Consider the following 25,963-nt stretch of genomic DNA (forward strand, 5'->3'; position numbering starts at 1 on the left):
GACAGATGTGACGTTGCCTCTAGCCAAGTTCACGGATCCCTGAATTCTGCCTGGGTCCCCCTGGCTAGGAGCTCGGGCCGGGGAGGGTGCCCGGCTCGGGACGGGCCTGAGGGTCCAAACATGCAGGCGGGTGCCCCGCTGGAAACCACCCCTCCCCCCCCCCCCCCCCCCGCCTGCAGAATCCAGCCAGTTTTCCTGGGTCATGCGTGCAGCCCGGGGCACGGAGGGGGAGCCGGCACTGAACCTGGGCGTGGAGGGTGGCGATCTGCTTCTCCAGGTTCCGCTTGGCCTCCTCCTCCTCTTCCAGCTGCTCCTTGAAGGAGTTCTTCTCATCTTCCATCTGCTTCAGCTTGGTGCTCAGGCCCAGCTTCTGCCGGTTCTCCTCCTGCAGCAGCTCCTACACCGAGGACGAGCGGGGGGCAGGGGCTCAGGAGGCGCCGAGTCAGAGCCTCCCGGGCCCCACACCCTCGACAGGATGGAGGAACCGGTCCCTCTGATTCGGGGGACAGCTGGGGGCGCCAGGAGGACCCAGAGACCCCGTGGATATAGGGGAGGGCGGCTCATCAGATGAACCGGGCAGCCGATGCCGCAGGGGCTCAGCGTCCTCCCAGGAAAGGTCCGGGGCAGGGACCGGCCGCCTTCCTTACCTGTGTGTCCTGCAGCTGTGACTCCAGAGCAGAGAAGTCCTTGGTGAGTTTGCTGGACTTGCTGTCAGACTGGGTGAGGAGACCGGTCACGTTGTCCAGCTCAACCTGCACGGGGACGGAAGAGACAAGGGACAGGGACTGTGACTGCTCTGGCCCCACCTCGGCTCTCAGGCCAAGGTGGACCTGAGCTGCTGTCGAAGGCACCCCTGCCCAGGCCCGGGTCCCAGCGGAGGCCTCACCTGCAGCTTGGTGACCTTGTCGGCCAGCTCTGTGCGCACTCGCTCTCCCTCGTTGAACTTCACCTGCAGCTCCTGCAGCTGGGCCTCCACTTTCTTCCGCTTATGCTCGGAGTCCCCTTTGCCCTGCAGCAGGACCTTCACCTCGTTGGCCAGCTCCCCTCGCTCGTTCTCCAGGGTCTGCTTCGCCTTCTCCAGGTTGGCTTTCACCTGGTGGGGACAAAGGCAAAGATGTGCCAAGGGAGCGTTGGTGCCCCGGCGTGAGGCTGGTCTTCCTAACGGCACCGGGGGAACCACCAGGTCCAGAGACGGAACCTGCCGCCTCTGCAGCAAAGACACGGGCCAAGTTCAGGGGATGGTGTGCGGGCAAGAGGTGTGGGCTCAGAAAGCCAGGCCCGGTCCATCCTCGTCGCTCAGCTGGACGGGGTGTTTGCACGTGCCCTCCCCTCTGAAACGATCCCTGCCAGCCTCCCTCACCGGGCAGAGGGGACGTTCAAGTGTGAGGTGTTTTCACGGCTCATCTACCATGACTTTGGCAACGTTATCATAAGATGAGGGAAATTATAACTGCTCAGAGTCAGGCTTCCAGTAAAGCCTCTTTGAAATGTGATCTTCCGGGTAGTAACGTAAACATCTTCTAAAAGATATAAGAGTGGCGTTTACAGACTCAACTGCACACGCCATTCTACTTTGCGCTGAGCTGGCTGCAGGGTCACAGACAAGTTTGAGGGGAGCTGTATGAACTTGAAGGCGTGTCAGGTGAGAAAAACTGAAGGGCAGGGAAAGGCTCCCCCAGAAGGGATGCCGGTGGACACGGCGTGCTTCTGAGAACAACACGCAGGCCTCAGAATATTCTCAGGCCGCCGGCAAGAGTGGCTTGGCGCTGGGAGCCACAGCACTCAGAACATGTCTAGAGAAACTGCGTGGCCCAGCCACCTGCCCAAGACTAGCGCGGTGAGCAGCCCAGGGCTTCCCACATAGATCCAGCTGACCGCTGAAGGTGCTCCACAGAAAACCCTAAGGCCTCAGCACCAGGCCACTCCAATCCCTTGAGGCTTTCTGGCCTGATGGGGTCCTGAACAAAATACCAGTGATGCTAATTTTTGAACAACTTACTGGTCCCTTATTGTTCACCTGTTCTACGCGCCGTCAGCCCCACCCATCATGTATTTGCATGAGACACACTATCGTTACACATGGGGAAACTGAGGCAAACAGGCTCTTCTCTGTAGGCTCGGCCCTAGCGAGTGGCAGCGGGTCTCCAGGATGGCCTCCCTGGCCAGCAGCCCGGCACCGCCCTCAGTCTCGGATTGGCCCCCGCCAGCAGCCCGGCACCGCCCTCAGTCTCGGATTGGCCCCCACCAGCAGCCCGGCACCGCCCTCAGTCTCGGACTGGCTCCCCCAGCAGCCCGGCACCGCCCTCAGTCTCGGATTGGCCCTCGCCAGCAGCCCGGCACCGCCCTCAGTCTCGGATTGGCCCCCGCCAGCAGCCTGGCACCACCCACGCACTCGCTTCGTCTGCTCTAGCTGCTCAGCCAGCTCTTCCACAGCCTGTGAGTGCTTCTGCCTCATCTCCTGGATCTGCGCCTCGTGGGTCTTGGCCTCTTCCTCGAGGGTCTTCTTCAGAATGTTCACTTCCTGTTCGCGTTTGGACCTGGAGAGAAGCACCCTCAAGATGGAGGCCAGGCCTGGACATGCCGCCCGGGGCTCTTCTTCCCTGGTTGCAGATATGCCGGCAAGGGGCAGCGGCCGCCCAGCCTTGCTGCCCAGGCACCTCCTTCCTCGGCTGTGCATCCTCCAGCCTGGGCTCGTGGTCCCACTTTGTAGAGAAATCCGTGCCCTTTCAGCCTTAAAGCCCGCCCTAGCCTCACCCGAACTCCAAACCAGATTTTTCAACACCCTAGGGAGGAGCTGCCGAGGGGGCATTATCCTCTCTGCCTTCTAGTGCCGCCCGCCCCCCTTCCCGGCCTCCCTCTCCCTGCCACCCGCCCCCGCCCCCAGTGACAGCTCCTTGGCCTCGTGGCAGACCTGAGCTCTTGCTGGGCTGCCGTGGAGTCCAGAGTGTCCTCCAGTTCCGTTTTCAGAGCCTCCAGCTCCTCCCCGAGGTCCCGCTTCTGCTTCTCAGCTTTATTCCTGGAAGCTCGCTCAGATTCCAGGTCTTCCTGGAGTTCGGAAATCTGTGATTCCAGCTCCCGAATCTTCTTCAGGGCCATGTTCTTCTGGGTGGCTTCCTCCTCCACTCTGCCAAAGAGAGCACGGACATCAGGAGGAGGTCCCTTCTGCCTCGGGGAGCAGGGTCTGCAGAAGAGGCTTTGGAGAGGAGCAGCAGAAGCCGCTTCTGGAAGTCATAACCATGGCTCTTAGGCGCTCCTCTCCGCAAAAACAACATCGGGAGCTTCCAGCAGGTTTAGGAGCAAAACCACTTTGAGACCTAGAAAACCTCACAGAAGAATCACTTCATTTTCCAAACATAACTCAATGCCCCAAACATAAAAATAAATAAAGATTAAGTGTTAAAACGAAAACACTTGAAAAGGGAATAAAATGTTACAGCCCGTCATGACAGCAACTGAGTAAAAACATGAAGGTTGCCGTAGACAATCTGTGAGGGATAATCACATGTCAGTGCAGGTTCCATGAATTGGAACAAATGTGCCACCCTGGCCTGGGACGTGACGGTGGGGGAGGCCATGGGAGGAGGGGCCTATGGGATTTCTGTGCACCTTCTGCTCAATTTTGTTGTGAATCTAAACCTGCTGTAAAACAAAGCTTTTTTTTTTTTTTTTTTTTTTTTTAAAGCACGCCTGTAGCCAGTAAGTTTAAAATGCAAGAGAGGGAAGAAGGCCTATGGTGGTTGTGTGACATAGCAGATGACTTTTAGAGGCCACACTCGTAACTTTTAGCGGACAGGACAGGTCTTGCAGTGCAGTGACTCCAAGATGACAGGGTTGGGAGGCGCGGTGGGGGGGGGGGGGGGGGGGGGTCGCTGCCCTCACCTGGCCAGCGCGGCCTGTAGCTCCTCCTCTTTCTTGGCCAGCTGCATCTTGAGCTCGGCGATCTGGGCCTGTAGCTCGGCGATCTGGTCGTTGAGGTCGGTGGAGTCTCCCTCCAGCTTCCGGCGGGTCTTCTCCAGCTCCTGACGCTGCTTCTCCTCCCTCCGGAGGCGCTCTGGGGAGGAAGCGCGGGGAGACCCGACACAGCCCTGAGTGCCTGCTGATTTTTCCGTCTTTGTTTTCCATTTTTTACATAAAATACTGAGTTTTTGTTCCGTACCATACGTGAACCTTCAAGGATCACCGCACACAGACACTCGTACCCAACGCCTGGATGAAGACACAGCGAGCTGCCAGGTCCAGCCCCCCCCGCCCCGCCCCGACCCTGCTGACCTCCCCACTGGGGACCTACTCTCCCTGAAGACTGTGTTCACAGTTCCCTTGTTTTTAAGGCTGTACCACGTCTGTGTCCCTAAAAAATATGTTTAACTTTTCATGAACCTAAATTACATGGGAACGTCCTGTATGAAGTTTACAGTTGGTATACAGGATTCGCGGTCCAATGTCTGGCTTTACAATTTCCACTAGGACGTCACTCAGGTAATCCCTCAGCTTTGTCATGTGTCATCCGAATAATAAGGACAACGAGACAACCTGCCTCATTACACTGCAAGGCTCGTGAACGTCAGTCTCTACACTTACGACAGCTCCTAGCCCAGGGTCAGTGCTCACTAAGGGTTAGCGACTTTTATTCCTCGACTTGCCTTTGTCACTCGATATCGTGACCTTGAGATTTGGCAAGCGAAGTGTCACTGCAATGGATCCACATGGACCAGTAGAATGTTCCGTTGTGTGAACATAACCACAGCTCGTCTATTTGTCCTACAACTGACGGGCATTGGGGGTTTGTTCCCTGTGTGCCCCCAGAATGGTGCTGCCCGGAGCGCTCCTGCCCGGGACCCCAGCGCACAGGGCTGGGAACGTTGGGTTGGTTGTGGGCACGTGTAGCTTCTACCTCACCAGGCAACGCCAGATGGATCAAGGCCGCCTACCAGTTTATGCTCCCACCAGCCGCGTGTGTGTGTGTGTGTGTGTGTGTGTGTGTGTGTGTGTGTGTGTTTGGACTGCTCCACATCTTTGTTAACACTCAGCAGTGTCAAACTAACCAGACCCTCTCTGTGTGCACCTGCCCTTGGGGCTGTACCCTCCTACACCTGGATGGCTGAGTGTTTCAGACTGTTCCGGGCCAAGGCAGGGAGTCCGTGGGGGGAGACCTCTGTCAGCACCTCGCTTCCCCTTGCCGGTCTGACTCGCCTCATCCCATACAAATGTGACGGGGCCGGGGGGACCGGGAAAGCCCTCCTGCAGGTCAACCTGGCTGGTGTGGGCCCTACGTCCAGGGGGCATCAACAAGCGCCCCAGACAGGCCGGGCTGCCCTGTGTCTCCACCAAGGGAGCTGGGGTTTCTGGCACAAGCTCAGAGCACCCCCATGGTGCCTTCTCCCATCCACGCCTCTCCAGACGCAGGGGTGAGACGTCTGCAGACAGACACAGACCTGTGTTCTATCTACTCTGTCCTCCTCCAGGGACCCAGGGAGGCAAAGGCACGATTGTCACCCTGCCCCACGTCAAGCAACGGCCTCTCACGGCACCTGGCCAGCAGAGCATACACAGCGTGTCTCTGTGTGGTTGAGTTCAGTCCCCATGGCCGCCCGTTCACCGTGTCCCCCTTGGCGGGAAGAGAAATGAGGCCGACAGGATGACACAGCTGGTAAAGTGGCAGAGCAAGGGTCGCACCCAGAACCTCGTAGGAAGTCAGTCTTGTGCAGCTCATGGCACACAACAACGGAGAGACGCCGAATCGTTCTCTCGAGAGCTCCTCATGTTGAGGACACCCCTCCCCAGCCCAGCCAGTGCCTGGAGGCCCAGGCTCCCGTAGAGACAGAGTTGTCCCTAGGCTTTCAGAGCAGTGGCTGGGAGTTGCAGACTGAGAGCCTGCCTGCACACACGAACGTGAGACCAGCACAAGAGCGAGGCCCAGGCTGGCCCTGGAGGCGGGGGGCCTGGTCCCCGGGTCCGTCAGCTCCCGCCCACCGCCCTCTCACCTTCCAGGTCGGTGATCATCGCCTCATGTTTGTTCTTGAGTTTGGCAAGGCTCTTGGATTTCTCCTCCTCTTCCATGAGGTTGGTGGTAAATTCCGCTATTCTGTCTTCCAGAAGCTTCTTTTCCTGCGGGGGCGAGGAAGGGTCAGAGCTTAAAGTTAGTTGAGCACAGAACGCTTCAGCTCTCCTTCAAACTATGACTCGCCCGGCAATTTAGAATTGGACGAAGGGGCGAGCCTTAACTACTTGATTCACTAGGAGTTCCTGGATCAGAGGGTAATTTTGAAAGGTCACCAGCGCCCCTGAAAGAGCCGGATAAGCTTCCTTAGGGTCTACAAACGTGGGTGCCCAGGCCTTCCTGGACCTGTGTCACCCCTCTGGGCTTGGGTTAGAACGGCGTCCAGGTGGCAGCTAGCATCGCCAAGGGGATTCACACACAGTGACACCGCCCTCTCTGTGCCCCACGCTCGTCCACTAGGTGGGCTGTGACCCATCCCCCCTTACTTGTGTTCCCACACAGCCCCGGCTGCTGTTCTGGCTTTCTGCTGTGTGGCCACCGCTAGGGTCCTAACGTCAGCAAGGTGCCCCACGAAGGTGACCCACCCAGCAAGCGCCGTCGCTCAGCATGCATCTCGGTCTCGTGTCAGAGTCTGCAGGCAGGCGTCCTGCCCCTCAACCCCTCAGTCCCCGCTCTGGGGATCGAGGACGACATTCTGCCCCCCCCTCCTTCCTTCTGTGACACACCTCTGGGCTTTGATCTGCTCACTGGCAGACTCTGACAGGGACCCGACTTGGCTCTGAGAGAAACAGCCACCACCCTGGAGACGGCTGGAGGAGGGCACCCGCCCCACAACACTGAGCCACCAAGGTGCGGAGAGCCCGCTGGTGACTGAGGCGCGAAACCCCTCAGATACGAGTCTCGGGAGCCCGCCAAGAGCCTGAGAACAGAGGCCAAACCTTCCCCTTGGGCCCCGCTCCGCTGTGAGAAACATCCCTTTGAACAGGACGCTGGCTCCCAGAGAATGCGGACACCCCAGAAGAGGAGTTGTGACCGTGACCCAGCAGAAGCCGCAGCGCCACAGGCAGGGGGAGGAGGCCGCGGGCCTCGAGCCGCCTGTGCCCGGCCGCGCGCCCTCCGCGGCCCCGCGTCTCCACGCTCGGGGCCTCACCTTGGCCAGCTTGCAGTTCTGGTCCTCCATGATGATCTGGTCTTCTTCCAGCTTCTTGAGCTTGGCCTCGGTGGTCACCTTCTCCAGCTGCAGCTTCTGGCGGGCGCTCTCCTCCTCCTCCAGCTGCTCCTCCAGTTCCTACCGCGGAGCCGGGGAGACCGTGAGGGGTGGCGGGCCACGTGGCCCGCCCCCCGCTCGTGGGGGTTCTGTCTGTAAAACTGGGGTACGGGGACGAGGGGCCCGGTCCGGTCGCGTGGCCCCTCGTTCTGCGGTGCCGCCACGAGCGAGGCCGAGCCGATCGCCCCGGCCACTCACGCTGGCCGCGACGAGCACCGGGGCAGGGAAACCAGACGGGCCCGAGGCCCCGCTGGCAGCGCAGATGGCCTCCACGTTGCCTCCGGTCCCGTCCCCGCCGCCCCATTTCCGGCGTCCGGCCCTGCCTCCTCCTCTACCTGGATGTTCTGCTGCATTTTCTTCTTCTCGGCCTGCAGGTGCTGGCAGCGCTCCTCCTCCTCCTCCACCCTGGCCTCCAGGTCATGGCAGATCTCTTCCAGCTCCTGCTTCTTGGCGGTCAGGCGGGCCCGCAGCTCCTCCGCCTCGGCACACAGTTCCGTTTCCGCCTGGAGCTGCTCCTGCAGCTGTAACTTCTCCGCCATGAGCTGCGGGGAGCACGCGGAACACGTGAGCCCCTGCGACCTCCTCGGGCCACTCGGGGCTGGGTGCTCTCTCGCTCGGTTCCCATGGCGGGGGGCGGGGGGAGGCTGCTTCGGCTCCCGGGCGCTTCCTAAACATCGTGTTCTTTATCCTTCACCGCTACTCCGTGACCTGGCCACGGCGAACCCCAGGATGCAGGCTCAGAGAGGCTAACCTAACACTCAGGAACCTCCCATCCCGCGGGGGGGCCCTCCCTACCTCACAGGACCCCGATGGGGGACTGTGGAGAGACGAACGCTGCTTGACAGTGACCGTTGACATCTCCTTAAACCCCAAACATGCCCCACCTACTGGTGGCCAGCAGGTGGCAGCAGCGGGAGCGGATGCGCGAACCTCCGGGGCGAAGCCTGCAGATACCTACCTGGGACTGGAGCGTCTCCATCTCCGTGAGCCTGTTCTCAGCAGCCAGCTGCTTCTCGCGGACCTTCACCAGCTCCTCCTCCTTGGCCATCATCTCCTCCTCCTGCCGGCTCACCTGCAGCAGCGGCTTGACCTAGAAGGGGAGACGGGGGCACGGCCAAAACATGAGGCCTTCCCCTCACCTGCGCCCACGCAAGCTGGCGAGACTGACGGGAAGGAGGTGCAAACACACACGAGCTTTCTGGGGATCAACTCGGTGCTGTGTGCCACAGGCCCCTGCCCCGCTAATTACACGTCAGGGAAACGGCCCCCACGTATGCAGGAAGGTGTTCAGGACGGCATTGTTTACAACGGTGAGAAACTGGGAATGAGCTGAAGAGACACCGTGGGGAAAGTAACCAGGTAAAATACGACACATTTCCAGGGAACAACGTGCTAACTTAAAAAAAAATTTTTTTTCTCTCTGCCCCTCCCCTGTTCATGCTCTGTCTCTCTCTGTCTCAAAAATAAATAAACATTAAAAAAAAAAATTAAAAAAAAAATTTTTTTTTAACATTTACCTTTAAGAGAGAGAGACAGGGCATGAGCAAGGGAGGGGCAGAGAGAGAGGGAGACACAGAATCCGAAGCAGGCTCCAGGCTCCGAGCTGTCAGCACAGAGCCCATTGTGGGGCTCGAACCCACGGACCGTGAAATCATGACCTGAGCCGAAGTTGGCCACCCAACTGACTGAGCCACCCAGGCGCCCCACAACATGCTAACTTTTAAAAAATGATGCTCGTGAAGGAATTCTAAATGGAAAATATAAAACACAAGATTGTCTACAGAAATCAGAGCTCAGCTGGGTAAGAATGCATATGGCTTACTGAGCAAAGACTTAAGGGAGAAAAGATAGCGAAAATAAATATTGAGACATCTACTCAATACTGCCGTTGGCTTGGGGTTGAAGGGATTACACGTGAGCTTTTATTCTCTTCTTTAGGCTATTTTTTACAAACAAAAGCAGCTGAGGGGCCCCTGCGTGGCTGTGTTGAGTGAGCGTCGTTGGACCCTTGATTTCGGGTCAGGTCACGATCTCATGGTTTGTGAGATTGAGCCCCACGTCACAGAGCCTGCTTGGGATTCTCTCTCCCTCTCTGCCCCTCAACCCCGCCCCCTCCCCCCAATAAATAAATAAAACGTTAAAAACAAATTCGCTGAACGACTGCGTGCGGATTCTGACCCACTGCCCCGCGGCTGCTTGGGGGCACAGCGCGGGCAGCACGCGGGGCCGTCACACCCCGGGAGCTGCTCTGAGCCCGATGGCAGGCTGCGCCGCGTACACCAGGCACGACACGGCTTGCACACTCCAGACCGGGCGGGGCAGGGCCGCCTCGGGCTCACGCGGTCAGGGAGCCACCCCGGGGGCTGTGAGTCCCGCACAGAAGCCGGCGTGAGGTCGCTGTCCCCCTCCGCCGCAGCTGGGGCCGGCAGAGCGCCCACCGGGCCACGGGGAGGTGGGGCCACCTTCCGGAACCCACCTTGGTGAAGAGCCGCCACCACTGCCAGTTCCGCAGCTTCAGGTAGGCGGCGCAGTTCCTCTGCAGGACCTTCATGGCCGTCAGCTGCTGTTGCCGCTTGGCGAAGGCCCTGGGTGGAGAGACGTGGTCAGGGCGGGGGACCGCAGACCTCTGGACAAGAGTGTAGCGAAGAGGCCCGGCCTTGGCGCTGAGTCCTGTGGGTGACCCCACAGAGGGCGACAAGGACCCCAACCGCCCTCCTTCACCAAAGGAGAAGTGGGTTCGAGGGGTGAAAGTCCCTCACGAGCTAACTAGGTCCGAGTCAAGTGTGACGGCCGGTGGCTGAGGACATGTACTGACTTTAGCGTCCCACCCTCCTGCCGCCTGCTACCGGGGGCTTCTGATTGGCAGGAAAACGTCAGCAGCTGACGTCCTACAAAGGGGGGCTCAAGGTGTTGACCGGGGGCTTCTGGATAAATGAAGACTCTGTGGGTCCGATACCACAAACCCCTGTTCTGTCCCCCAGTGCTCACAGCTCACGTGGAATGTACATCCCTCAGCACAGACCCGGTCAGGAGACTAATGTGCAGCTCCCACACCCGCTATCCTGCAGCACGTGAGCCCGACTCTCAAAGGAGCTGCTCTGGACCCAAGGACAGTCTCTGGGCCCCGGGAGCACAGGGGACTCTGGGGACGACCAGGTCCCGGGCATCATCCCCACACGAGGAACTGGCAAACAGGACTGTTTGGGACAGGCAAATCCGAGCACAGAGTCACCCCCTTCCCAGCCCGTCACCTAAACCCTCAGACATAAACTCAGAAGGCAGGGAGCAGGGAGCTCCACGTGGGCGTCCCTTGGACCTCCGACTGGCGTCAGGGCATCCCAGGCCACCAGTTCCCAACAGTCCCCTGTGCGGCAGGAAGGCTGCGAAGGGCCCGCGCACAGGCAGGCTGGGCAGAGGCGGGCCCCTCTAAGGACTTACTTCCTGGCCAGGTAGCCTCTGCAGCAGGCCTGGAACCCGATGATGACGTCGGTGATCTTCAGGTCCCGCTCCTCCTCCAGGTGGGCCAGCACACCGGCCCGGAAGAAGACCTTACTCTGGCCGATGCGGTACAGGTTGCTGTCCAGCTCCAAGGCTTTGATCTAGACAGGAGCGGAGCAGGCCGTTCACCACGTGCCACCACGGGGCCCTCAGAGCAACGCAGAGAGCCAGTGGTCTGTCCCCGAGAGGCTGTCTGCCAGCGGCCGCTTCTCCGCTGGGCAGCCTGTGCGGCCCCGGAGCCAGAGAAGGCGGGCTCGGAGGATGCCGGGAGGAGGGGCAGGTGGCTTCCCACACAGGGCGCAGTGACGCATGAGACGGCAGAAAGACACAGAACCTGGACGTTAAAGGGACCTGAAGACCTCTCCTTTGACCTCCTGCCCCCGCACACCACGATCACGGACTACCAATGCCCAGCCGCGCTGCCCTCAGAAAGAGCTGGCCGAGCGTCGTCAACCTCCTCACCCAGGACTAGGACACGCTCCAGTTCAGGCCAAGCCCGGCACCAGACGCTGATTAGGTGCCTAGGGCTTTAGCCTCTGGGAACCCACCCTCCCTCAGCTAGAAGATGGGAATAAGGCTTTGATTTTTTTTTTTTTTTTTTTAAACAGTGAACAAAGAAAGCAAGTCATAGTGCCTCCTTCCCAGGACAGCTGCGGGAACTGAAAGGGAGCAAAGTGCTCAGCCTGGGGCCACACGTACTGGGTAAGGAGCAGATCTCAGCGGCCAGTGCCATCACCGGGCAGTTTCGGCACAGCACAAGGCTCTCTCGTTTACCCACCGGCAAGGGGCCGCCTGTCTTCCTGGGAGAGGAGGATTCTGCACTACCTCTGAAAAGGCAGAGCCTGCAGTGGGCGGAGTCAGGTCCGAGGGAGCTTTGGGGCCCACAGACGCCCCGGTCATCCCGGAGGAAGGGGAGGCTGGGCCAGAGCCAGCGTGGGTATCTTCCCTCCCTGCACCTGAAGGAGGGGCCTTTAACCTGGACAGCCACTAACTGAGTCTCCTGGAGAAAGGGTGGCCCAGACACCCTCCACCGATCACGCCTTCTGTCCCACGGGGCGGGGCCGGTGAGCGCGGGACAGTGGGGAACGGTTTCCTCCCTCCTACCCCACCTCCCTATCATCTGACGCAGTCTCCCACACAGTCGGCGTTGGATTCCTTCTTCCCTCTTCTCTTTCTGCCAACGCCCTAGCCCATCCTCCCTCCTCTTTGGGAAGAATGCCCAGTAAAGGAGACCAAAGGCAGTGGCCGCTAACCCTGGACCATCAGGAACAACAGGACGCCCACAAAGTAGGAAGTACGACACAGTGGGATCGGGGCCCGGCTTGGCTGGCATCGCCACAGGCCGTCCTTCATCCTGGCAGAGTTCAGAGTGCCCAATGCACATCAGGCACTGCTCTAGGGACCGAGAGGAAACGTCTGGAAGCACGGACTGCGCAGGTTGGGGCAGCTGCAGTGCTCGGGGCCTGCTCCCCTGGTGGGGAAGTGCCCTCTGCTGACCACACTGGGCGTGACAATCAGAGGAGATATGAGCAAGAAAGCGCGAGAATGTGCCCCAGAGGAAGGGAGAGCCCCTCCTACGTCAGAGCCCTGCCATGGCTGGAGCACCGGTGTCCTCTACACGGCCCTGGTCCCCCGCTCGGAGCGCCTGGCAGGATCAGGACCAGAGCAAGAGGAGCACAGGCGTCATCGGGTGAGAGGGGCACTTGTCCGGGCACACGGGCACCCTCCCGCCCGAGGGCCCACCCCCAGAGGGAGGCGCAGGTGGCAGCCGTACTCACCATGAGCACACACGCCTGCTTCCCGTCCATGAAGCCCTTAGGAATGGAGTTTGGTGTCAGGATCTCGTATCTGAGCGAAAAAGAGGAGCCTGGTCAGCCACGCTTGCACTGGACCCTTGCTTGGATTCCACGTGGCCTGGGGCGCACGGAGAGGAGGACAGGCCCTACGGGGCAGCACAGCTAGGCTTCTCTCCCCCACAGTCTCCCGAGGAAGGAAGACATTTGGCAAATCCCACCCTGCTCTTTTCTTAGGCTGAACGGCACAGAGAGGCCGCCTGCGTGTTTTCCAGAAAGTGAATGGAAACTCACGTTGGACTGTTTCGGCCACTCGAGGGCGAGCTTTCGGTTGGGCTCCCCGATTGCTAACTGCCCACTGTCCGCATCTCTAACCCGGGAAGGCCGCGCTCCCCTTCTCCCCCAGGGTGCCGCAGGGCCTCTAACGTGTGGGATGGCCCCAGAAACAGGGCTGGCACTGAACGCAGCTGTGAGGCAAACAGGACGGTGTCATCAACGCCCCTCTCTGTGCGCACGGCCAGAGGCTGCAGTGCTCTGCAATCTCCATTTCTCTACAAAGTTCCTCTAACACCCCAGTCTCTGGCTGATTCCTTTTGAATTTCTCTTCCTGGTTCCTCCAACAGCAGCAAAGCCTCCCAATCGCTAGGAATAAAAATCCCTTCTCACACAGAGGGCGGCACAGAGAAGGAGCGGGAGCGGGCCGGACCTCAGCTCTCCGTGGACGGGGACACCGCTCCCTCGCCCAGGTGCCCTGCCCCCGGAGACGCAGGCTCCCGGCCGAGGCTCACCGCTGCCGGAACTCCTGGAAGACCACCCTGTTGGGAAAGCCCTGGCGGCAGATGCGGATGCCTTCCAGAACCCCGTTGCAGCGCAGCTGATCCAGCACCAGGTGGGGGTCCAGTTTGCCAGCCTGGAGAAACAAATAACGTGCATGTGGTCTCGCCCCCGTGTGGAGGATTGATGGAGAAAGGCAGGGCAAGGCCCCCTCCGGACTCAACGGGAGAACAGCCCCCGGGAACGGGCATCACTGCGGCCCGCGGGTTTGGACAGCCACGTTACCCGACCCAGGTCTGGGAACGGCCACAGAGAGACGGTGTGCCCAAGCAGGAAGGTGGCTACGATCGCAGCCGGGGCAGGGCGGGGGGCGGGGGGGGGCCTTCACTGAGGCTCTCAGGGTGTGTGGGGAGGAATCAGTTCTGCCCGGGGAGACAGACAGGGACCTAGCGCCCGCACCTTCTTCTCGTGGTTGGGGATGATGCAGCGGACGAAGTTGGGGTTGGTGTTCCGCAGCGTGGCCATCAGCTTGGCCAGCTGCTCCTTGTAGAGCTGCCCCACGGTGCGGAACATGCCCTTCCGAGTCTTGAAGGCCCCGGGCAGCGCCGTCTCCGACATGCCGGCCACCTGGTCCAGGCCGATGATGCGGTCCACTGTGGAGACCACCCAAACAGCACATGAATACTCAGTGGACCTAGCGGGGGAGGGGTGGGGTGGGGGTGGGGGAGGGACAGGAAAGAGACGGACAGACACCTGGACAGAAGGAGGGGGGACTCCGGAACAGTGGGACTACTTCTACTTAGAATCTACACAGAGAGCTGAGATCAACCTCAAACGTTCAGCAAACTTGATGTTGTGAACAGGAAGCAGGAAAGGGTTGAGAGAGCCGGCTAAGCCATTAAGGGGGACGGTCTACTGGCCAACCCCACATTCACATTAACCATCTTCAGCCCACTGTCGAAGCTTCTATTCCCAGAGAGATGTGATAAAGCTTCCAGGCTATGCCGCTAGGCTGGTTCTAAGGAGGTGTTAAAACCTGACCTGCAGAATCCTCTACTCCCATGGTCCCACGAACAAACAGGGGCACCTGGGTGGCTCAGTTGATGAAACATCTGACTCTTGGTTTCGGGTCATGACCTCACGATTCGTGAGCTCGAGCCCCTCACCGGGCTCTTACACTAACAGTGCTGAGCCTGCTTAGAATTCTCTCTCCTTCTCCCTCTGCCCTTACCCTACTAACGTTCTCTCTTCCTCTCAAAATACATAAATAAACTTACAAAAAAATTTTTTTTACACTGACCTTTGCCGTGAAGCTACCTGCCATTGTCTATAGGACTCTGGATGATTCCCTCTCTGTCCAGGAGCCTCCCGTGCAGAGCTCCCTAAACCAGGGACCCGGGACAGCATATGGCGTCAGGAGCAGAGAGGTCTCAGGAACTAGTGCTGACAACGCATATTCTGAAGTCTGAAGACCCCCTCCCGCCCTTGCATCTTGCCAGGTCTCCCAGCTCACGGGTCTTCATCGTCTAAGACACCCTCCGAGGAAGCAGCCCTTGCCCCCAGGGCGCATGCCCAGAGCAATGAAGGAACTGCTTCCTCCCAGGTGAGACCAAAGTAACCAGCAAACCTCACCAAAGTGGCCAGTGATTTGAGGTCAGTTTTAAGCCAAGAGCCAATGTGAACGTTGAGGGCTTCTGCTACTGGATATAAAAGCTAAGGCTTCTGTGCCAAAGTCTGCTTCCTATTCCTTTGCGGCCAGACCTCTAATATTTATTTGAAGACGGCAGAAAGAACAGGTGCTCAAGACCGAAGCGGGCAGTGAGGACAGACTCGATGATCCAGTCGATTAAAATGGGAGCCATTTCTGACCTTAGGAACCCGGGGCCCGTTTTACCGGCTACAGAGGGTTTCCTGCGAGCGGGTGGCTTGTGGCCACTCAGGTTGCCCGGAGGAAGGTCGGATGTGCCCCATAATAACCGGCCGTTTCATGTGAGCACATCCTGCCCCCTGGAGGCCCGGCCCAGAAGGGGCAGGCCCTGGTTGAGAGCACTGCACGCAGGCACAGATGCGATTTTAGCCTTCAGGTGCACGTACGCGGGGCAGGGGGTGCACAACACCTAAGTCTCATGCTGAGGCAGCACAGCCATTCAAGCAGCGTTTCACGAGCATCTCTGCACGTGCATTTCTGAGAAGCATATGAATTTTCACACTTGCTGTTTTCCGCTTTCAAGATCCATATAGATCAACATCGACCGCCTGCCCACGAGCCGGGGGCCGGACTGGGGAAGAGGACAGTCAGGCAGGAAGAGCCAACGGGGGAGGGCGGGGGCGGGTAAGAATATCTGAGCAGAAGCGTGTCTCACACAGCCCCGGATGCGGCACACACAAGGGTCACCCCTCCGGGTGGCCAGTCACCTGGTTCTAGGTGGAGAATGGGAAAGCGTTGATAGAAATAGGCTCTCTGAGTGTTCTGCATCTCTGCAACAGAGAGGTTAAAGCAAAACCAGGCAGGAGGAAAGGAGGAGTGGACGGAAACAAGGAAAGAAAACAACTCCAGAGCCACCGGCCTGCCAAGGAGAGGCGGAAACGCAGTAAAGTGCGGGGGGGGGGGGGGGGGGGGGCGGGAACCTGTGTGGCGAGGCTTTGGGCCGCCGTGTCATTCCCGCGGGTGGAGGCCACCCAGCCTGCATCAGGCGGACCCCCGCCCCGTGTCCTGGGACCGCAGGGGAGGCGGGAAGAGAGGGGGAGCGCAAAGGGCGTACCATCCTTCCACAGCTCCGAGACGAACTTGTCGGAGGACTGGTGCAGAAGCGTGGCGATGTTGTCGTTCAGGGGGTCCATGTTCTTCATCAGCCACTCGTCGGCTTTGTAATCCACCTGCAAGGGTCGGGGCCGCGCGGGTCACAGGCTGCTCTGGGGACGCCAGCTCTCACTGCGGGCCCCAAAAACAAGCCGGCCCCGCGGGGGGTGGGGAGAAGCCTAACAACGCCAACACCCCCTGAGGTGGTATTTCCTTCCCCAAGAAAGAAACTGAGGCGTGGCAAGGGCGGCGTGACACGGGAGGGCGAAAAGCTGCGCACAAGGACATCCAGCAACGGGGGACTAAGAGATCTATGTTGCAGCCAAGGTCACAGAACAGTCTGTATTATTATTATTTTTTTTTTCTAATACAAACATAAAGAAAACAACCCTAGCAGGACATAACCAAAGTGTTCCAGTGTTTCTTTCTGGCAACAGAACAAGGACTTTTGCGATCTATCTACCTATTTACTTATTTTGTTTTTTCCAGGACACCCGAGTTTTCTCTGAGCTTGCACGATTGTTGCCTTTTCCAAAATACGTGAATGGGCAATCCGCTGTACTTTCACTGTGAAGCTCCCCGAACAGTACAGATGGCGTGCGGGCCACCTTGGCCTCCCGCTTCCCAACGCACGGCACCGCGCAGAGGTGACCCCTGCTCTCGGGCCACTGCTCCTCCGCGGCCCTTTCTGGAGGTTCTCCCACACGCGCACTGGCGATGAGGTGTGTGACCCTGGCTTCTTGTTCCCTAGGAGCACAGTCACCTCCTGGGAGATGACAAAAGCCGCAGGGACGGCGTCGTGGCCACCTGGGCACAGCCGGCAGGCTTGTCCCGTTAGCTGCGGTGCCGCAGCCCAAGCGTGGACACATGTGGACACTTTCATCGCTCAGGCTCGTCCCAGCGGGCTTTCGGGGGTGCCGACTATTTTGTGTTATAAATAATACTCTGCAACAAGAGCGTGGCGAGCGTCACTGCACGTGCATTTCTAACAAAGGCAGAGGTGGAAATGCAGGTTCAGGGATATTACCTTAGGTGGCTATAGACACAGGGTTTTTTAATGACTATTTTTAAAGGCAAGAGCTGCGTGCTTCAGCAGCTGTAGGGACCAGGCGGGCCAAGCAGGAGCGGCCAGGCAGCGTGGGGCCACGGGCAGGGGCAGCAGGCAGGGACCAGGTGTGGCTCGGGGTCAGCTATGCAAGCTGGTGGCTCTCCTCGCCTGATTCGCCACCTGCTCCGGCTGCAATGACTAATTAGGAGCATCAAGCAAGCGACACGGAACTTGCTGCAACCAGCTTTATTCTACGCACAGAGCCCTGTGGACTCGGGGTACCCTCTTCGGTTAGGGATGAAGGCAGCTGTGCCATTTTGGGGCCGAGCAGGCTCGGTGATGACCAAGCCGTCACCTACAGTGGTGGCCCTGAACCAGGACGACAGTGCCCACCCCGTGTTTGGTGAAGCCTAGACATTTTCGTCACGTCTAGGGAGAGTGCTGCTGACCCCTGGTGGGCAGAAGCCAGGAGTGCTGCTAAACATCCCACAAAGCACATGATGGTCCCAGGCGACGCACGTGGTCCAGCCCACAAGGTCAGGAGCACAGAGGCGGAGTGGCCCTGCCCCACAGCGCTGACCTGTGCTGAGCACCGGGCTTCGCAAGCTCATTTAATACACGTCACCGTGCACGGCAGCGGTTACCTATTTCCCAGATGAGGCTCAGAGATGTTGACTGGCCCAAAGTCACGCTACTTAACGAGTGACAGAGTTCTAGTTCAAACTCTAGAGTCGAGGCACACTGCTGGGTGAGTCACTAGACAAGCAGTGCCCCCCGCCCCCCACCCCACTCCCTGGGCTGCCCAGCTCCTCAGCCTAGACGGAAGCATCTCCACCTGTCCGGCACCTTTCCGTGCAGGTGCTCCCCTCACCTTGCCTGCGTAGTGGATGATGCAGAAATCGGCTTTGTCCTTCAGTTGCTTGGGCTTCTGGAACTTGGGGTGGGTGCCCTGCTCCTGTACCACCTTCTCCACGAAGCTCTTGTCGGTGGCTTTGGGGAACCAGCATTCCTCGTCCAGCAGGGCCAGGATGCCAGGGGGACCAGCCTGGAAAATGCACAGCATCACACAGGTGAAGCCTGACCTGGCGAGTGCACCCTACCCCTGCCCTCCCGGGAAGGCAAAGGTCAGTATTCAGAAGCCCCAGAATCTCAACAGAAGGTAGACAGCGTGTGCCCCCACACTCAGGGTAAAAGAAGCATTAGCGAAACTCAATTCAAGAGTTCTAGTTTAGGGGTGCCTGGGTGGCTCAGCCGGTTAAGTGTCCGACTTCAGCTCAGGTCATGATCTCACGGTTTATAAGTTTGAGCCCCGTATCAGACTGTTGGCTGTCAGCACAGAGCCCGCTTGGGATCCTCTGTCTCCTTCTATCTCTGCCCCTTCTCCTCCCTCTCCCTCCCTTCCTCTCTCTCTCTCTCTCTCTCTCTCTCTCTCTCTCTCTCAAAAATAAACATTAAAAAAAAAAAAGTTCTAATTTAAAAAGAAACTTCTGGGGTCTAGTCTGTGGTTGACACACCTCAGCCAGATGATCCATCATGGAGTTTCTCCAACCTAGTGCACTGGAAATCCCCGGTAGGTCTGATGGCTGTCCTCACAGGTGCCTCTGCCCCTGGAGTCACCCCGAGACACCGCCCCACAGGCTGTGTCTGCACCACAATGTAGTGAGATGCAACACTTAGGTCAAGTCCTCCGAGGAAGCCCCAAGTACACTCAGTTGATAAAATCAGAAAGCGGACTCAAACACCATGGAGACTGGCTGACAAGACTCAAAGCCAGATGGGATCTTGTTCATTGGAAAACTCGACTGATTCAAAAGAACAGAAAACAAAAAAAAACCCAACTCATCACAAAAGTAAATTGCTTCACGTTAGGACCGTGGGGTCTTTTTTTTTTTTTTTTTTAATTTTTTTTTTTTTTTTTCAACGTTTATTTATTTTTGGACAGAGAGAGACAGAGCATGAACGGGGTAGGGGCAGAGAGAGAGGGAGACACAGAATCGGAAACAGGCTCCAGGCTCTGAGCCATCAGCCCAGAGCCTGATGCGGGGCTCGAACTCACGGACCGCAAGATCGTGACCTGGCTGAAGTCGGACGCTTAACCGACTGCGCCACCCAGGCGCCCCTGGACCGTGGGGTCTTTTAACCCCTGCTCCCCGCCCTGACCAATGGTTTCAAATGCACCAACTTCTTCCTAGGCTTTTCCAACTACTTAGCAGTTCGGGGTAACTCTGGTCTACACATTTTCAGTAGCCCAGGACTCCAGGAAGATGTGGGTTCATTCAGCACTTTAACCCCATCAGGAGGGAATACAGACAAAGAAACAGCTCAGGCTCCATTAAAGAGCACACCCTGTCCAACCTAGACCCCAAGGGCACCTGGCAAGAGCTTTCACTCTGAAGTGAAGGAAGAGGGGACGGCTCTCTGGTCACCACCACCCACCAGCAGCCAACGCTCTGGGGCGGGAGCTCTGGTGCTGAGCTAGTCCTGAGGGGGGCAGACGGCGCTTCAGCACCTGTACGGGGAACAGCACTCCACGCCCTGGGTCTGCACAACCTACGCTGCCTCAGAAGCATCCGGGGATAGGATGTTACGACCTAAATAAAACCAAGCCTGTTTCCTTAAGACAAAGGCTTGTTGCGCCCACCCCTTAGGTAAACACTGGGTGGTCTTCTGGGACCGAAGCACCAGCCGCATCCCCACCTGGTCGGCAGCTGGGCGAGGCTCCCAGGCCGCAGGTCGGAGCCCATGACCTTATTCTTGCAGGTGACACCGCCAGGGAGAGGAACCAGACACGCCCCCCTCCCCACCCCCACAGCCAACACGGCGTGTCCTCGTGAGGGGACGAGGGACCAGCCGGGCCTGAGGTCTGGGCAGGTCTGGCTCTTACTGGCTTCTCGATGAGGTCGATGCAGGGCTGCAGGTCGAGGCCGAAGTCGATGAAGTTCCACTCGATGCCCTCGCGCTGGTACTCCTCCTGCTCCAGGATGAACATCGTGTGGTTGAAGAGCTGCTGCAGCTTCTCGTTGGTGTAGTTGATGCACAGCTGCTCGAACGAGTTGAGCTGCAAGGAGGAGGCCACGTCAGAGGGCTGCCCGCCCGCCGCAGAGCCGCAGCGCCTCGGGAAGGAGGGGACGGGTGTTGAGCACCTCAGCGCTGGCCCCGGGGAGCCCGGATGGGCGGGCGCCTTCCCTCATCAAACCCAGAGCGGGGGGCTCCTGTGGACCTTTCTAGCAGCCTGGCAGAACCTCTCTCAGAACAACGTTTGAAAATGAATAAAACAGTTTGCGAAGGAAAGAAGTCCTGTTGAAATGCTAATTACCCAAGTACCGTGACATACTAATGACATACATAACAAGCACAGGCTGTGGGCGTCCTAACTTGCAACATTTTGAAGCGGATGAACATAAATGATGTTACAACGTCCCCACAGCAACTGCTGTGATGTGCAAACATCTGATTTCCACCGGAGACAGACCCTAAGCGCTGCTCAGGCAACTGCTGTTTCCATATGTTGCTCAACTCACAACGAAAAAGAAATGCATCCCTTCAGTGACACGTTAGTGAAAAATAAAGAGATAATTCCCCACCCCCGCCTCCCAAAGCTCACGGCCTCTCCGAGATGTGCCATGGACCCCAGGTTAAGAACGTCTGATCTACCGTAATTATCATTTTTTTCCTACCAGACTTCAGTCTTCATGGGCAGAGACGGTGTTTTGTCCCAACGCCCAATAAATAGTTGCCGGAAGAGTAAAATCTCAGAAAGCACCTGCCCATGAACAGAAGGGCAGCTACACGGCCCCGCTCTCTCTAGCCCTGCTGCTTGGGGGTGGGCATGCTTATTTAAACTTAAGATACGCCCCACTGATGTCCCCTGCCTCCATGTGAGCCAGGAGGTGGCCCGCTCAGACTCCTGTTGGGGCCACAGGAAAGAAGACGCCCGGCCAGGGAGAAGGTGGCCAAGGAGGCACGAGGGAGGAGCTCACATCAAAGATCTCGAAGCCAGCGATGTCCAGGATCCCGATGAAAGAGGCGCCCTGCCTCTTGGTCTTGTCCAGAGCCTTGTTGATCCGCAGCACCAGCCAGCGGAACATTCGCTCGTAGGTGGCCTTGGCCAAGGCCTCGATGGCAAAGTCAGCCTGGTGGGGGAAGGGAGGGGACACACCCCAGGGGACAGAGTGTCAGGTCCAGGGGCCTTTAAACCTGGTAACCCTTTGCTCCAGGAAACCCACCTGCAGGGATCTGCCCAGAGAAACAGCCCTCAGGATGCAAAAAAAGCTTCACACACAAATATGTTCACTACAATGTTATTTATAATGACAAAAAGTTGAAACAGCCTACGTACCCAGCAATGAGGCATAGCATCAAGTACTTAGATATTTGCAAAAACCTTTCTAAAATAGATGGGGATTGGGGCGCCTGGGTGGCTCAGTCAGTTGAGCGCCCGACTTCAAGTCACGATCTCACGGTTCGTGCGTTCGAGCCCCACCTGGGCTCTCTGCTGTCAGTGCAGAGCCCGCTTTGGATCCTCTGTCCCTCCCCTGCTTATGGTCTCTCTCGAAAATAAATAATAAAAAACATTAAAATAGGGGCGCCTGGGTGGCGCAGTCGGTTAAGCGTCCGACTTCAGCCAGGTCACGATCTCGCGGTCCGTGAGTTCGAGCCCCGCGTCGGGCTCTGGGCTGATGGCTCGGAGCCTGGAGCCTGTTTCCGATTCTGTGTCTCCCTCTCTCTCTGCCCCTCCCCCGTTCATGCTCTGTCTCTCTCTGTCCCAAAAATAAATTAAAAAAAAAAAATGTTAAAAAAAAAAAACAAAAAACATTAAAATAAAAAATAAAATTAAAAGTGGGGACATACTGAGGTATCTACAGAAAAAATGGTAAGACGTGTGAGGTTCCCTTCAAATAATGTGCGAGGAGGGGATGGGGGAATAAGGTTAATGATGAGCCAAGACTGGCCAGGAGTCAGTGACTCGACGCTGCCCGAGCAATGGGCACACGGGGCTCAGTACCCTGTTCTATTGTGCAAATGCTTGAACAGGGTGACAGCTAAGTTTTAGAAAGAAAAAAGCCTTGCAGGAAATAAAGAGCTGCCCGATAACTGTCACTGGCTAGGACTGTGATCGTTTCTTCTTTGCTCTAGACTTTTCTATATTTTCAGCATCTGCGGTATTCATGCAGTAGTTTCATCGTGGAAAAATAAAGGTTCTTTAATTATTACGGAAATGGGGGCACCTGCATGGCTCGGTCGGTTGAGCGTCTGACATCAGCTCAGGTCACGATCTCCCTGCTCGTGGGGTCTGGCCCCACATCAGGCCCTCTGCTGCCAGCACGGAGCCCAGAGCCTGCTTTGGATCCTCTGTCCCCCTCTGTCCATGTCCCTTCCCTGCTTGTGAGTGTGCTCTCTCTCTCAAAATAAATAAACATTAAAAAAAAAAAAAGAAGAAGAGGGGTGCCTGGGTGGTTCAGTCGGTTGCGAGCCCAACTCCAGCTCAGGTCATGATCTCACAGCCTGTGAGTTCGAGCCCCGCGTCGGGCTCTGTGCTGACAGCTCGCGGTTCGCAGCCTGGAGCCTGCTCCGTGCTGAGTCTGTCTGTGTCCCTGCCCCTCCCTCGCGTGTGCGCACGCGCTCTCTCAAATATAAATAAACATTAAAAAAATTTTTTTTTAATCATCAGGGAAATGAACAGTTAGTGACAACTGTGGTCTTTTCGGAACAATGTTCTTGGCTGTGGTGGGATGGCTCTGTACCAGTGATGGTGACAGCCACCAGAGTGGGGCTAGAGCGGACGGCACCCTTAGGGAAGAGCGAACTTGAGAGCATTTTTGGGAGATGGCACCACCCGCGCCGACAGAGGGGCCTGGCGGGGCGGGAGCTGGGCTCCCGGGGGAGGCTGCGGCTGAGGGACATCGCTGCCGTCTCTCACCACGCACGACAAGACAGCAGGCGGTGGAGAGCCAGCTTCTGGGCCCGGGCTTGGAGGGCGGCTGCCGCCGTCCTGCACCTGAACGAGCTGTGCTAGAGACACAGCAGGTTCCCGTTTCACTCTCTACCAGGACGGGACTTGCCTCCGCACCCACCGACCGACTGGTCTCGACGTCGCCCTGGCGCAAAGAGGCGCAACTAGTAAAGGTCCTTCCTGAGCGAGGGGCCTCGGGTCCCTGGGCCTCTGGCGGCATACGGACACCCCGAGACCAGCTTTCTCATGTTCTCACGGAGGGTAAACATCACCTGCTCCCTGAGCTGCTGTGAGGGCTGAATGAGGCACCTGGCCAGGCGCCTGGCACAACAGTGGCCCAGGGCAGGCCCCAGAGAGGCCACCGCAACGAGCCCGCTAAGGAAGCGCCCCCCACACACCCGCCCCCCCAAGCCCCCCCGCCCCAGCCAGGGGGCGTACCTCTTCCTTAGTCTGAGCCTCCTGGATGAACCCCCCCCAAGGCCCCCCACCTCCTCCTCCCCGCCCTCTGGCCACAGGGTGTACCTGTTCCTTAGTCTGTGCCTTCTGGACGTAGTCCCGTCCCACCTTGATGCGCGGGGTGAGGATTCCTCTGGTGAAATCTGTCACGTTGATCCCCAGGAGGTGGGACACTTTTTGGGCGGCTGGTATTTTCCGAAGAGTAAGGAAGGGAAGGGAGAGAAGTTTTAATTAACCCCAAGAGAACGGGTCCCTCTGCTGGAGCACGAGGTGGTGGCTGAACAATCATCACGGGGACGACCGGCTCGGGGCCCCTCCGCAGCAGGGCACGGAGTCCTCAGCTCCCCTGTTAGACCCAGCAGCCATGGCGACCTGCACCCTCACCAGCCACGAGCGGCCAGGAGGCACCCATCCTACCTGGGGGCCCAGCACCGGTTCCTTCGCACAACCTCAGCCACACAGTACAAGAGTGCATCCCGCCCAGGGACAGGACTGCGAGGAGCCGGCCCCGATCCCGCTAAGGGGCACAACAGCACACATCCCGCGGAAACGCCTTTTACGCCCAGACACCCACGTGTTCAGTCTTTTCAGAAGCCCCTCAGAAGGGCACATTAAGGCTGATCGCTTAAGTGGGGCCATTTGCAGGACTCAGGGGGACAGCGGTGGCCGAGGCGTTTCACGGTCCTGACGTGTTCACGGGTAAGGCGCGCACTGAGACGGAGAGGCTGCCGACATCGCTGTTTTAACTGGGACAACTGGTTTGGCCTCCACGACAAAAGAGGGAAGCCCTGGTCCATATGATCAAGGGGTTTTCTAACTCATTCTGATGCCGCCTCCCCGAAAAAGCACTAGGGTCACGTTCACGTACAGTTTACAAAGAACCCGAAGTGATAGCCAGGCAGAGATACACAGGAGACGAAAAACGGAGGACGGTCTGGAATTTCGGAGGACGGTCTGGAATTTCTACCAGACTTCTCCTGAGCAAATCCAAGCCCAGACACCAGGCCCCACATTCCAGGTGAGGTGCCCACGGATGTTACCTGTGTTGTCAGGCATGGATGCCTGGTCGGTGTTACGCTCCTTCTTGAAGACGATGTTGCCAAGCTGAAGAACTCCCGAGATGACCCTCAGCAAGCCTTGGGGTGCAACCAAAGGCAGCTCAGAACCAGGCAGGGATTGGAATAAGCCCCTGGGTGGAGGCAGCCGCTCCCCTCCTTGGGGGGTGTGGACAGGACAAGCCACATGGTGGGCACAGCCCCCCTGCAGGGCTCACGGTCAGGGCCTCGGGCAGACCTCGGCTTGGGCAGCCCTATGCTTAGATCCAAGCTCTGTTAAAACTCCTAAAACTTCTAAATCTGGGCCAAGGACGTGCCTCTGGCCCAAGGGCCCACTGCCTGTTTTTATAAGTAAAGTTTTATTGCACAACATTGTACCCACCGTTTGCATATTATCTGTAGCTGAGCCAAGGTGGCTCCGACCCTCACGTTAGAGAACAGGGTGTGTTCTCCCTGTCCCCCACTCTTTCGAAAACAAAGCCTGAAGGCCTCTTTGCCCTCTTTCTGGGGAAACAGGAAGACACAGGCATGCTCCACACTTCACCAACGCAAAGATCCTGGCCCCTTTCCGACGAAGCAGGAATATTCCCCTCTCAGCAAATGCAAGGACCGGAGCAGGTAAGCACCCGTCCTTTGTCCTCCTGTGCAGAAATGTCTGTGGTACCACTGGGAACAGACAACCCTGACACTCAGATACGAGGTACTGCTTCATTCCCACTCGAGGCCTTCCTCCTAGCCTCCACAGGACTCCCTGAGAGCCAGAGCCAACAGGAAGCGCTCCCCGGGCCCGTCAGCTGCCCCGTGCCTCCTAGGGCACGATGACCAGCCTCCTGCCTCCCCTCCCTCCCCCACAGGAGGACCAGCCTTGTACCCATTTGTTCCTCTTCTGGGATGCCCATAATCCTCATGGCCTCCATGGTCTCCTGGAACATGTCCTTGTCCTGCTGCCCTGGGATGGTGACGTGCCCGTTGGACAGGAAGCGGTATTTGTTGTATGGCTCCAACAGGAGATCAGCTGTAAGGAGGGTCAGTGAGGGGCTGTAACCAGGGTTCAAGTCAGCACTGGGGCCTCAGAGGTTTGGGAGGATGGGAGGCACCCCTAAGCCCCGAGGTACCCCCCAGAACTACGGAGCAGCCAGGAATGCGCTCTCCCCAGTGTGAGACTGACATTCACGTAGCCCCCAAGAGCATCAGGGCCCCGTGATTCACAGAGGCAGGCTCGACCGCCCCGACTTTTCTCTGGCGTGCTCAAATCAGAAGGCCGAGGCCTCGGAAGGCTGGCGTTTTCATTTCCCAAGTGGAACATGTGGCCCGACCAGGG

General features: G+C 58.2%; 1 protein-coding gene across 1 annotated transcript in view; it reads right to left on the reverse strand.

Moving 5' to 3' along the window:
* Nucleotides 1–25,963, reverse strand: part of MYH9 (myosin heavy chain 9) — a 92,730-nt gene that overhangs the window by 10,518 nt on the left and 56,249 nt on the right. Inside the window, exons 9-30 of the mRNA XM_047867218.1 lie at nucleotides 25,514–25,657; nucleotides 24,628–24,723; nucleotides 23,654–23,772; nucleotides 21,159–21,311; nucleotides 20,063–20,236; nucleotides 18,050–18,223; nucleotides 16,093–16,207; nucleotides 13,790–13,983; nucleotides 13,345–13,466; nucleotides 12,542–12,611; nucleotides 10,704–10,864; nucleotides 9,742–9,850; nucleotides 8,224–8,355; nucleotides 7,601–7,807; nucleotides 7,149–7,286; nucleotides 5,982–6,105; nucleotides 3,880–4,051; nucleotides 2,912–3,124; nucleotides 2,393–2,537; nucleotides 887–1,093; nucleotides 648–752; nucleotides 245–397 (exon numbers count right to left, since the gene is read on the reverse strand). Coding sequence (XP_047723174.1) covers nucleotides 245–397; nucleotides 648–752; nucleotides 887–1,093; nucleotides 2,393–2,537; nucleotides 2,912–3,124; nucleotides 3,880–4,051; nucleotides 5,982–6,105; nucleotides 7,149–7,286; nucleotides 7,601–7,807; nucleotides 8,224–8,355; nucleotides 9,742–9,850; nucleotides 10,704–10,864; nucleotides 12,542–12,611; nucleotides 13,345–13,466; nucleotides 13,790–13,983; nucleotides 16,093–16,207; nucleotides 18,050–18,223; nucleotides 20,063–20,236; nucleotides 21,159–21,311; nucleotides 23,654–23,772; nucleotides 24,628–24,723; nucleotides 25,514–25,657 — 3,227 coding nt within the window. The remainder of the gene's footprint in view (nucleotides 1–244; nucleotides 398–647; nucleotides 753–886; nucleotides 1,094–2,392; nucleotides 2,538–2,911; nucleotides 3,125–3,879; nucleotides 4,052–5,981; nucleotides 6,106–7,148; nucleotides 7,287–7,600; nucleotides 7,808–8,223; nucleotides 8,356–9,741; nucleotides 9,851–10,703; nucleotides 10,865–12,541; nucleotides 12,612–13,344; nucleotides 13,467–13,789; nucleotides 13,984–16,092; nucleotides 16,208–18,049; nucleotides 18,224–20,062; nucleotides 20,237–21,158; nucleotides 21,312–23,653; nucleotides 23,773–24,627; nucleotides 24,724–25,513; nucleotides 25,658–25,963) is intronic.

Source organism: Prionailurus viverrinus, chromosome B4, assembly GCF_022837055.1.
Source record: "Prionailurus viverrinus isolate Anna chromosome B4, UM_Priviv_1.0, whole genome shotgun sequence".
Lineage (NCBI taxonomy): Eukaryota > Metazoa > Chordata > Mammalia > Carnivora > Felidae > Prionailurus > Prionailurus viverrinus.